General features: G+C 35.8%; 1 protein-coding gene across 1 annotated transcript in view; it reads right to left on the bottom strand.

Annotated features, from left to right (window-relative positions):
- The window catches only part of TMC1 (transmembrane channel like 1), a 129,399-nt gene that overhangs the window by 66,761 nt on the left and 49,042 nt on the right, over positions 1–13,596 (bottom strand). The window contains exons 5-6 of the mRNA XM_090275222.1: positions 10,382–10,472; positions 7,976–8,057 (exon numbers count right to left, since the gene is read on the bottom strand). Of these exons, the coding sequence (XP_090131348.1) occupies positions 7,976–8,057; positions 10,382–10,472 (173 nt within the window). The remainder of the gene's footprint in view (positions 1–7,975; positions 8,058–10,381; positions 10,473–13,596) is intronic.

The raw sequence follows: 13,596 nt of genomic DNA, 5'->3' as shown, positions 1-13,596 counted from the left end.
CTGGTGAGGTTAAGTATTATTAGTTCCACCATATAGATGGGGCATTAAAAACTTAAACACAGACATTACTGAACAAAACTTCATTAGTAATAATAATAGCTATCGTTTAATGAACCTTTGTTTCAGATGTCTATTGGTTCTCTGCATATTAATTCATTTAACCATCATCCAACCCCTGCAAGAAAAGAATTATTATACTTCCACTTTACAGAGACTTAAGCTCATAGGTTACTCAACAAGTAAATGATGGAGCCAGGGTTATGTAGGTAGTTACACAAGTAGTAAATGATGGAGCAAGGTAGTCTTGATCTGTATGTGTTTGATGCCAAATCTAGATCTCTCTTAACCATAGTGGTAAAAAAACAAACAAACAACAACAACAACAAAAACTATGCTATATCAAATAATATGCAATGAATGTGTATGTCTGAAAGGATATAAATAATATCCATCAATCAGCTAAGACCATTCAAATTTACACATTTGGGTGGTACCCATAAATGATCTTTTTTTTCCTTTAATCTAACTACTAAATGCTGTTTCTCATAGTGTTTTATTAAGATAGTAGAACAGGGTCTTTAGAATGTATTAATGTGAGGCCCTAAGCTTATGCAGTATTCTTGTTCCAGAATTGTCTTGTGTTTCTTTTAAATTAAGGTTAAAGTTTCACCTCTCTCTCTGGTTACTTATTATTAAGACAAAGTAATTTGTAGTCTGTTATCATGTATAATTTTCTCTTGAACAGATGAATTACAACACAAGCAGATAAATGTGAGCATTTCTAAATGGGAAAAGACAAATTAAATAACTTACTGTATGAGTACAACATAAATGCTACCTTGTTAGGCTAGGATACCAAGTACTTTCTTTCAAAGTGTTCTAGGGATAGAGAGTTAAATGTGGCAAATTTGGTTTGTATTTTCTGGATCATGTAAGCTAACATATGGTTTAAACTCTGTGCTTAAAGGTTGCCTATCTGAAGACCTTTCCAGTCTGAAAAACAGGTCAATGACACCTGAATTTTGATGTTGTATTCTAATAGGAAGAAGTAGATTTTGATTCTGGGAAACACTTGTAATCTCCAGCTTGAAAGATATTCAGTGATTTTATCCATGGCTTCAATTGTAATGGTAGGGTCACAATGGGTATAGATTATATTTCCCAGGAGTAAAGATATACTGCTTCTTCAGTAAAATAAGCAATGCAATGTAGTTAGTGATGTGAATTACTTTGGGTAACCTTGGGGTTTTAGGTGTGGCCTCTTTACAAGGCTAGCATGACAGTGAAACTCCATGGCATCCCCATGAGATATAGAATATCACAGTATCCCTTTGTAGTAGGAGTTATCACATCTATTTTTTATGTGAAAAAAAGTTGGGAGTTGTCAGGTGAGTACCTGGTCCATACTGGTAAAGGGGATCCAGGTCTTACTGCAATCAAGATGGAAACAACATTACTTTTAGACTTAATCTGAGTTCCCCTCTTGATTCTGTCAGTTATTGCACAGACCTTTGTAGGAACTCAGTGAAGGCTGGTAATCAGAGATACTTTTAAAACCACATTTAAAAAATATTTGTTCAGTATTATTTCAAGATTGAGCAGAGAGTGAGGGTGGGTTGGATTAGAAAGACTACTAGGAGTAGAGCTCAAAGGCTCCTGTTTTAAACATGCCACTTACCACGATCCATAATCATCTTCATTATTTAAATGCTTATATTTTATGATTTGTCTAGACACACACACACATTAAATAATTTGCATGTAAAAATCAATGAAAGCAGAGTATTTACCTGTGTTTTTCAGCACATTTCCTGTGCCTAGAAATATGCTTGATAATGGTAAACACTGAGTAAATGCTCAATGAATTAATCAAGTCAAGCCTATTCTGAGGATTAAATGAGGTGTTATATGTTAAATGATTCTGATTTCAAAGGAAATTATTAATATCTCTGAATCTTTTGTAAGACTAAATAGTCATTTCTTTAAGAAACTACTAATTTGTATTAGTTTTATAAGATAAAATACATATTTTATAAATAAGGTACTCACTTAACCTGCTTTTTTCTGAAAAATATTTGCACAGAAAGTGAAATATGCAGTATATAAAGTAATCTATTTTGCATTTAACAATTTCAATAATTTATACTCCAAAGTATAAAGAATGTCATATGCATACATATACTTCTTTTTTAAATTATATTTTATTGATTATGCTATTACAGTTGTCCTAATTTTGCCCCTTGGCCCCCTCCACTCAGCACCCACCACTCCCTCTGGCAATGACCCCACCATTGTTCAACACTTATTCTTTGTTGTTTTTTTGATAATAGCCACTGTAAGAGTTGTGAGGTCATGGCTCATTGTAATTTTTATTTGCATTTCCCTAATGATTAGTGATGTTGAGCATCTTTCCATGTGTCTCTTGGCCATCTGTATGTATTCTTTGGAGAAATGTCTATTGAGGTTCTCTGCCTGTTTTTAATATTGTATATCAACTATACTTTAATTTCAAAAAATAGTCCAATTTTGTAATCCTTAAATAAGATAGTGCTAGGTGAATAAAAGTAGGTGGTGGGTAGAAAAGTGAAACCCAGGAGGAAGAAAGGGCTCTCTGCAGCCCAGTTCCCCCAAGCCCATTCTTTTGTTCTTGGTCCCCAGTAAAATAGCTAAGTCAGACAACACCTAGAAGTGTTCATGCCTGCCTTCAAGTTGTCCCTGGACCTCTCTATTGACATTCATTAATTTATTCAGAATGCTATTTACTTATGAGTTTATTCGTGCATTTATTGAGCATCTTCCCAGTGCGAGGGGCCAAAGACACCATCTGAGAGCTCACTGGGCAAGTGAATGAACAGGCATCTGAATATTTAATATTAACACAATGGGACAGTGCAAGAACCAACTGGAGGAGCAACAATGAGGAAGAAACAATGAACTGGAGGGTGGTGGTAGAGGGTCTGGGTCATGCATATAAGTTCTTTGGCTATTCCATTTCCTATACTGTACTTTACATTCCCATGGCTATTCTGTAACTACATATTTGTCCTTCTTAAACCCCTCACCTCCCTCCCATCTGGCAACCATCAAAACAATCATTGATCTATGTATCCATGATTGTATCTCTGTTCTTCTTGTTTGCTTAGTTTGTTTTTTAGATTCAATTGTTGATAGATTTGTATTTTTTGCCACTTTATTGTTCATAGTTTTGATCTTCTTTTATTTAAATAAGTCCCTTTAACATTTCATATAATAGTGGTTTGGTGATGATGAACTCCTTTAGGTTTTTCTTATCTGGGAAGCTCATCTGCCCTTTGATTCTAAATGTTAGCTTGCTAGGTGGAGCAATTTGGCTGTAGGTCCCTGCTTTTCATGACTGAATATTTATTGCCAGTCCCTTCTTGCCTGCAAAGTTTCTTTTGAGAAATGAGCTGACAGTCTTATGGGAACTTCTCTGAGGGTAACTAACTGTTTTTCTCTTGTTGCTTTTCAGATTCTCTCCTTATTTTAAACCTGTGGCATTTTAATTATGATGTGTCTTGGAGTGGCTACTTTGCATACATCTTGTTTGGGACTCTCTGTGCTTCCTGGAATAGCATGTCAATTTCCTTTGTCAAATTAGAGAATTTCTCTTTCATTGTTTTTTCAAGTAGATTTCCAGATTCTCTCTCTTTCTCTTCTCCTTCTGGTACCCCTATGATGCAAATGTTGGACCTCTTCAAGTTGTCCCAGAATCTACTTATACTACCCTCAAATTTTTGGATTCTTTTTTCTTCCTTTTATTCTGATTGGTTGGTTTTTGCTTCCTTATGTTACATATCATTGATTTGAATCTTGGCTTCACCCACTCTACTGTTGTTTCCCTATAAATTGTTCCTTATGTTGATTAGTGTATCCTTCATTTCTGACTTGATCTTTTTTATGCTCTTGAGGTCCTCACTAAGTTCCTTGAGCATCCTTATGACCAGTGTTTTGAACCCTGTATCTGATAGATTACTTATATCCATTTCACTTAGCTTTTTTTTTTTTTCCTGCAGTTTTGCTCTGTCCTTTCATTTGGGCCATGTTTCTTTGTCTCCTCATTTTGGCACCCTCCCTGTGTTTTTCCTATGTATTAGATAGAGCTACTTTGACTCTGTGTCTTGGTAGTGTGGCCTAATGTAGTAGGTGTCCTGTAAGGTCCAGTGGCACAGCCTCTTCTATCACCTAAGCTGGGTAATTGACATGCACCCTTCATGTGGGCTGAGTACATTCTCTTCTTGTAGTTGAACCTTGGTTGCTGTTGGAAGATTAATGAAAGGTATTTATCCAGGTCAGTCACCTTCAAGAATTGGCTGTGACCACTGACCACCAAACTCTGGCCTCCATGGAGGATCAGCTGTGCAAGAGCAGAGTGGTGGTACTCCAATGTGGTCAGTAACTGTCCACTGGGTGCCCTGCCTTGGGGCTTCCTAGGCGGTGCAGGCCAAGATCAGCTCCCACTTATGTTTTTCCCAGGGCCACCCTGCCTGAGCTGTAAAGCAATCTGAGATGGCTGCTATTTGTGCTGGGCTTGGAAATCCTCAGGTGAAGCCAAGCTGTTAATCTAGGTGGCTGCACTAGTGGTGGGCATGGGGCTCACTGAGGCCAGCTGTTTCTTATTTGAGAGGATTTAGGAAGTTTTGCAACTTGAACCAAGACCAACCATTCATATGGCAAATCAGCTTGGTGGGCCTATAAGTTGGGTGGAGTGGTGTCTCTGGGGATATCCAAGATGGGTCAAACTGTAGTAGCCAGGTTGATGGAGTCTCAGATATGGCACCAGCTTGCTGGCTCTGTGGGGGGATGATTTAAAAAATGGACAATGCCCTCTGCTTGCCTGATGCCAGACACTTCAGTTTCTCCCTGTATGCCACTATTGGCTTTCAAGCCGCTACTCTGGTGCTGGAGCTTAGAGGGAGTAAGTGTGGGTAAGTGAGTCTACATGTGGGTTCTTTAGGAGGAACTGTTTGGGGCTTCAGCAGTTTCTTCCACTGACTCAGACCCCGATAATTTTTGCAGCCAGAAGTTGTGAGGACTTACCTTCCTGGCACTGGAACGCTGGGCTGGTGGACCTGTTGTGGGGCTCTCACTTCTTGCTCCTGAGAGATCCCTCCTGCATATTTATCTACCACACATGAGTGAGGAGCCAGCCCATTCCATGTGTGTGTCCCTCCTACCAGTCTGGATGGATGTGGTTTCTTTAATTTCATAGTTGTCAAACTTCCATTCAACTCAATTTCTGACAGCTCTGAGTGATGGGTTATTCTATATTTTAGTTGTAATTTTGATGTGGTTGCCTGAAGAGGTGAGCCATGTTTGCCTATGCTGCCACCTTGACCCCATATACTTCTAAAACTGATGATGACTTATAAATTATAGAATGTTGGGTTAAAAATGTCCTTGTGTAGTAACTATTTAAACTCTGAATTTTGTGGAAGCTCTAAATGGGAAAACAAAGGGCCAGAGATATAAAAGTATTGCCCAAACTACAGAGTGAGTAGGGGCAAAAAGACTTCGACCTTTAGAAAACCAATTCTATGTCCTGCTTCTTCCATTCAGTCCAGCTTCAAAAAACAATCACAGACACATGCTTTCCCTATCTTTAGAAGGCTATTTTTGATGAGATGCTTAGTATAACCGAATGACTATGCTAGTATACCCCAAGATAGGTTTCAAACTTTTCAACTAATAAAATAGCTTCAAAGTATATGCTCTGATTATCATTAAAATCATAGTACTTTAAGAATCTTATAAAATGTGAACAGTATAAGCAAATAAACAACTCACTTAAAAATAGATGCATGATAATATTTATTATGGAAAATAATGCCCCAAATAGGATAATTATTTTTTTAAAAATTTGCAACTACTCATCTTGCTACTGATCCTGGTAGAATCCTCCCTAGGACCTGATGCAAAAGAAGTAAATGTATAATATCTTCCTCAAAGTAAAAATCAGCATGCCACATTGGGAAAAGCACAACCTTTGGGCCCAGACTTTACCTTATATCTCAGCTCCCCCACTAACAAATTCTGGGACAATTATTTAACCCCAATATGTCTGACTCATGCTCGCACTCAATAAATGATAGTTGTGATGATTGTGATACAGTAGAAAATAGGGTCAATGCTCCACAGTGAGGCAAAGCACCATTGGAGGTGAATAGGACAACCCAATGAAATAATAAATTACATGTGAGAGGGAAAGTATCCAATTTGCTTGAATTGTCTAGTTTGACTGTTCCAAATTTTGGGGGGGAAGAGGGGAGAAGTAAAGGTAACTGAAAGTATTACTGAGTAGCATTCAATTTGATTTTTCCACTTTGACACACATGACAGATGATGGTCATAGGTGTCACTCATTTTTCAGTGCAATTTCAGGCAATAAAAATAATTTCATCTGTTTCTATCCCACTCAAAGCAGGCTACTGCAACACAAGTGAGCATGACATTATTTAGGTAGGCTGGAATCTGCTCTAGTGTACCTTAAATATAAGTAATTTGCAAGTGTATATTTTAACAATCATTAATTATAACCTTATTGGAATACATCTCATAATTGATTAAGAGGCAACCCTATCATTTTCAGAAATGAGTAGACTGTGAGCCAGAGGATTCAATGACTGGTTCAGTCAGAGTCAACAGCTAATCTATGGCAAAATAGGAACAAAATTGTATCAGGATCTTAATGCTCCAAATGGCCTTCTGTTCCTCTGAGCTTCTCAAGGTACCATATTTCAGTTGCACAGTTAAAACTTAAGGGTTCTATGGTGTCTGGATATTCTTTTTTGGTGTGTCTGAATTCCTCCTGTTTTTTAGAACAGTAGATATTTGGAGGATTTGCCTCTATTTAACTTGATTCAACAAATATTTATTAAGGCCAAACATGTTCTAGGTCTGGTGATTCAGGAATGAACAAAACAGAATCTCTGTTTTCCTTTCTTTTAGAAGAAATGAATACAAATAGAATAAAATAAAATAATATTTAAAAATTAAATTAGAATACATTAGTTTAGTTTTAAGTGTTAAGGAAGAAAATAAAGCAAGAAAGGGAGGCAAAAAACTATGCTGGAGGAAGTACAACTGAGTTGATATATTTTAATTAATTGCCATTTGGTAATGAGAGACAGAGGGCTAAGGAATAGTCAGTCCTAAAGCATGAGCAATCATATCAGTGAAATATCCACCAACAGTCATATCTCCCTATGGAGGCTCCATTTTAATTATGCAATGTCACATTTAACCAGCAGGAAAACCAAGGCATGAAAGAAAATTGGTTTCTAGTCAATACCTTTGGAAACTAGAACATGGCAAGATTGTGCTCAAAACTATTTTTAAAAAGTTATCCCTTTTTGTTATATTCTTTGTTTTTGAAAATGATTTATTATTATATTTATAATATTTTAAAATTGTTGTTTGTCTTATTCTAAGCCTAGAGCACAGTTCTAAATAGGTTTCTAATTGAGTATATAGTCCTGCCTTCCCTGTACACTATGAAAATTGTATAAAATGAATGTACAATATGATATTCAAATAGCAAGTTCCTGGATGATTATTGCTTATTTTACTTCAGAGATTTGAAAATGAAGATTTCTTCATTCTTTTTAGACATTTACTTTGATTACTGTCTAACACAAGAGTATATATATTTTCAATGTCGTGTTTATTGCCAAAATAAAAGGTCTGTCTTCTCAATGATGTGATTCGATATCACTGTGCACAATACTGACTTCCCCATGTAGGAGAAACAACAAGGTCAGGGTGAGAACATTTGGGTCCAACATAGGAAGGGAGAGTGGTGGTTGGTAAGTGCCAGCAAGTCTTTACGGTGAGCAAAAAAGTTGTACAAAATAGAGTTTTTGTTTGTTTGTTTTCTTGTTTTTAATCTTCCCCAGTAACTTGTGAGAAATTTATCTACGACCACCTTCCCATCTAATGAGATCTGTTGAGCACTTACTTTCAATTGCCTTGATTTTATTCTCCCATGGGATACAAGCAGCTTTGAAGATCTCAAAGTCACGGAGAAATTTTGCCCATTTCTGAAAAGAAAGCCAAGAACATCAGTAAAACCCAACCTTGTGTTTGTCAAGAAGTCTATCCCTTACCCCTTACCCAAAATATCACAAGACTTTGAGCTTGGGAAGATCTCTTTGGCACCACATATTGCTGTTTGTGAAAAGGTAACATAGTACTTGCCTTCTTGTTTTCCACTCTATCCCAGACCAATTTAGTTCAAAAATTTTTGTGGATCCTTGTTTTACAAAAGCTATGGTTAAAAAGATCTGCTTATTCTGTGCAACATAATAGAGCAGAGACTGAGTGTGCAACTAATGAGTGATCAACAAATAATACCGATTAATCAAATATTTATTGTATAAAGAAATTAATGAAATATAAATAAGACATATTTCCAGTCTTGAGGGTCTACTAGAATATATTGCACATAAGCAGGAAATTTCAATCCAGGATGGTAAGTGCAAAGACAGGGGACACTTCATTTTGGTAGAAGTAGAGGTCAGCTAAATGGAAAGTCATATGGTGTGAAAGGAAAGGGAAGAAGAAAAAGAATCATAAATTTGTTTTTATAAAAAAACTTCCTTCCATTTTGCTCCACAATGTTGGGCCATCCATGGGTCAAGAGGACAGAAGAATGGGAATGAGGCAGACTACTTTGAATGTGTGTACATTATGCTGGGATAATGTGTGAGCTTTAAAGGCACATAAAGCCAAAATAACAATATAAGACAGTCTGAAATTCAAGAGGTTACTTAACCTAGAAACATCCCAATTGTCCATCTTTAGTACAGTGGATAAATAAGTTGTGGTATCTTTATACAATGAAATACAACACATCAGTAAAAATGTTCTTTAAGTCACACAACATGAATATATCTCATGAACATAACATTGTATTTAAAAAGCCAGAAACAAAAGCATAAATACTATATGATTTCATGTATTTAAACTGTAAAAACAAAATTAACTTATGATATATATCATAAAAATATAACATATATTTATACTTAAGAGATATAAACTTTACTCACAGAACTCCATCTTTATGGGAATACATTTAGCTTAGAAAGTGGTATAACATTTGTAAAGAGGATAATAATACCATGTGCTCACCTTGCTGTGATAATTAAATTGATAACTTTATAGATTTAAGTAAGTGCTTGGCATATAATATATACTAAATAAATGCTAGTTTATTTTCTAGTTTTTAAAAAATCCATACATTATTGGTATATTATTTGTATTTTTCTTATTTTCTATCCAATTTATGTTCCGTAGAGAAGAGCTACATATATGGTTCTGTTACTTATAGACATTTTGAGAAAGAAATTTTGACACAGAATCCCTTACCTACGAGGTAATGAAAATGAAAGGAGCACAGTCTTTTACATTTGGGGGTGATAAAATCACACAAGTAAATCTTTTGTCATAGATCAATGTTTCTGAACTTATTTTTTTCATTTTAACTCCCCTAAGGAGCCTTTTTGGGCTTTTTATCCCTGAATCACACCCTCCCAATCCAAATTTTAATGCCATAGATATACTGTATATGAACTGTGTACGTACACAAGATCTGTCGAAAAGGTATCCAGCCATGTAATATGAAAAATAAAGACATTTATTGAAGAAGATACAAGAAACATTGTAAAAAGGACAATGATGCCTCAGCTACCTTCAAAATAGGCACCTTGGGACCTCACACAGTTCTTCCTGTCATATTTTCCTGAATCTCATGGTTGGTTGGTCTGAAATCTCTTCCCTTTCAAAGGTGGTTTTAGTTTGGGGAAAAGCCAGAACTTGCAGGGCACCAAATCTGGGCTGTAGGAGGGCTGATCCACCTGGGTGGTCTGGTGTTTTGCCAAAAGACTTTGCACAAGATGTGATAAATGAGTGGGTGTTTTGTCGTGGTGAAGATGCCAATCGCCAGTTGCCCATAGCTGTGGCCTTCTGAATCAGAGGAATGTTCAAACTTAGCACAAAATTCGATGCAGACTCATTGATCTACTCACTCAGTCACTTTGAATGAGGTGGCCACACAGTACACATGCTCACTCAGTGGTGTCTAGCACCCCCACTGATTAATACAGTGAAGTCGTCATTGTTCACACATGAGCATTCCAGTCTACTCTCCTTGGCTGCCAGGTTTCACCGATGTGGCACAAACCATTCTCATTACAGTAACAATGGTTAGACTTTTTCTGATCAGGCCTAGTATGTGCTTTATACATGTAAAGTGTAAGTTTTTTTTCTTTCTCAGAACATAACTAATTTCCTCCTCCTTGGGGATCAATATGGTCTCCATTGAGAATATATGGCATCAACCAAACTGAGTTATGAAAATACTTACCTTGGCCACCATCATCTTAAATGCAAACCACTGTTTTCCTTTTCCTTTCCCAAGAGCACCTTCATTTTCATTCACAAACTTCTTTGCTTCCCTAAAAAACGAAAACAAAATAAGAGGTAGGTGGGGACGGGTGGAGATTAATAGGATATAGAAGTAGTGAACATTTAATTTTATTAATTTTTCAGTCATTTCTTCTAGACCCTTAACAGGTGAATCTAAGCTGTATTTCATAACCTAGGGACTGGTAATAGATATTTACGTTTTTAAATTTTGACCAGGAAAAATAAGATATGTTAGTATTGCTGATTTATCAGCTGAAATCTTTGAACAACAAGAAATTTATGCTAAATGTCAAACTAGAGAATCCCAGCTCTTTTCATTTCTACCACATGTAAAATTGACTCTGAAGTTTATTTCAGATTTGGGCAACTAAAAGGTTTATTCTAAAATATTTTATTTCCATCTTTTTTAAGGATTATTTTTAAAAATAGGGCAGAGAGGTTAGGACAAACTGACATGCAACACACTACTGACCTGGTATTTAATCTTGGAAAAGCAATTACAACTTAAAACAGAAAAATTATATTATGTAAAAGCAAATGAGGTTGAGGGAAGAGGAAAAGGAAAAAAATCCTCTTTTGCCTTGCATTTAGAAAGGGCTCCAAATTTAAACCTTAACATTATTTCCAAAAATGTATACATTTATACTAGTTACGTGTCTTTGTGTGTGTATATGTGTGTCTGTGTGTGTGTGTCTGTGTGTGTATGTGAAAAAGCATTAATTTATCAAAATGGGTAATGTGAACATATTAAAAATGCTACATTGTTTGTAACTTTGTTTGGTTAATTTGGTTGTTATTTGTTTTGTATATGGAAAAACTTTATAAAGTTGAGGTGGGCTAGGCTTGTCTTGACCTCTCAGGGACCACAGAGGACCTAAGAGATAACTCAGACCTGGACTGTGATTATGCAGGTGCAATGTTGTTGTCAGCTAGATGACCCCTGGAATGTGCAGTTTTACAGATAAGACAATTCAAGATGTGATGATTTTTAAAAACTTATTAATAAAATAAATCTTTTAAAAAATGAAAAATTGGTGAAGAATTTTTTTGTAATGTGTTCCTTAGTGCTAAACTCACAATTTTACAATGCCTATGGATTAAAACACAACACACAACTGCTGACTTAGCTGATAATTAGACAGTGGTGCCTTACTACTCACCTATGCATGTGTACCCACCCACATTCTGCCATTAAACACACCAACACAAGGAGAAGATTCTCTGCAGTCAGAACCCCTCTCTCCCACTGATATTGATGGCAGGAACAATATCTTGTCTTTCTGTATCTCCCACAGCATTGACCATAGAACGTGCTCAATAAACCTAAACCTCCTGTAAGTAGAGCTGAATGGTATACCCCAGGGTAGATAAAGACAGGGGAGTATATAATGATTGCATTTTCCACATCAATGAATGTTTGAAGACAAAGTCATTCTAGACTTTGGGATTATACTCTTCCTCATTAGTCTTCTCAGAAACTGAACAGGGAAGCTTCCTGGAAATGGACAAAATTACTGGACTGGCCTTGTTGTCAAATGCCATGACATTTGACATGACTTCTGGGCTGTGAAGATTATTTGGAAAATGATTTCTAAAACATTCTACACATTCTAAAATATTCAATAAAGCCACATTGAAAAGAATAAACGGAATTCTCATGGCTGGGTTTTAGATTCGTGCAATGAAGAAAACACATCACGTTTAAGCATTAACTATGCATTATAGAGATTACAAGACATGAGTGTGGCACCTAGCAGACATTTATAAAATGATGAACTTATCTAAACTGAAAATCAGATGACAATTCAACTCAGCCTCTCAGACTTTGTCTCTGTGTCCTTGGTGACTTTTTTATGTTCTCTGTGTACACATTCAGAAGTGTCCTTCTTCTCAAAAGAAAGCACATTTGAAATATCATTTCCTACAAATATTACATTAAAATTATACTCATAAATATATTTTCCAATTCTTTGTAGCCAAGAATCATGGCTAGATTCAGAAAATGGTTTCTAAAATAATCTAAATATTTCATGGAGATATTAGGCATTTCATATCTTCTGCACATTTTCTATGAACATTTAGGCTAACCTTTATTATGAAAGGTACAATTAAAAACAAAAGATAGAGAACACATGTAACCAAGCAACGTTCTTAAATGGAAAACTTACAATGCATGTTCACAAGATTGTGCTAGATGTATTTTAATAATTTAATTCAGAAAGCATTCATATCTACTTCAAGTAATTTTCTTCAAATAAAACTTTAATAAAACTATTCATGCTTATAAGAAACCTATGAAATTTTAAAAAATCTTCCTATTGTTGGGGAAGAAAAAGAAAAAGAAAGAAAGTACATTCACTCAAGACTCACACAGACCTGAGCGTGTTCTGACACGGGTCCTTTTATTTACTGTGTGGCCTTTAACAGGTTAGTATTCTCCAACAAATGGGCAAAAATCAGGCAATTGTTTCCCTCCCTGATTGCCAGGATGGTGAAGAGAATAAGGTGAGATCACAGATGTGAAAGTTTTAAAGGGATTATTACACAGTCAAATTCTATAGTAATGCTTGTTTTGAAACTGCATATTTGTTCTAAAATGGTTGATAGCTTACAGAACACTTTGAGCATAATACACATTTTTATTTGCTTACGTGTGATTTTATCTTCAAAAAACACTAGGTGAATGGCAAAAACTGCCTACAGCTAAACTTAGTATTGTAAGAATACACATATGCACACACCTCATCTATCAGCTCCTGGACTGTACCACCTAAGTGAGAAAAGCCATATCCATTCACAGCTGGTATTACAATGACCCTCCTTCCACACTTTACAGTAACACAAACTGCAACCCTGCTAATGTACTTCCACAGCAAAGTGCAAGGTCTTTTTCAAAGTAAACTGCCACATTATTGTAGTATTTATGCATTTCTTAACATTCAGCGTGTGCAAAATGTTGCTGTCATTTTACGTCTATTTTTTGTGTCACGGAAGACATTTTTGAGTATTATGCCCCTATTCTCATTTTTCCTATAAATCCAATGGTTTATATTTCCCAGTTCTGCATATTGAAATGATATTCAGGAACCCACACACCATGTTATACAGCAGAACTAACTATAATTCAATTACTTGGCATCAAGATTTTTGAAA

This window comes from Furipterus horrens, unplaced genomic scaffold, assembly GCF_987537825.1.
Source record: "Furipterus horrens unplaced genomic scaffold, mFurHor1.1.pri manual_scaffold_4, whole genome shotgun sequence".
Classification (NCBI taxonomy): domain Eukaryota; kingdom Metazoa; phylum Chordata; class Mammalia; order Chiroptera; family Furipteridae; genus Furipterus; species Furipterus horrens.
The sequence above is the reverse complement of the archived record's forward strand: the minus strand, read 5'-3'. Positions and strand labels throughout refer to the sequence as shown.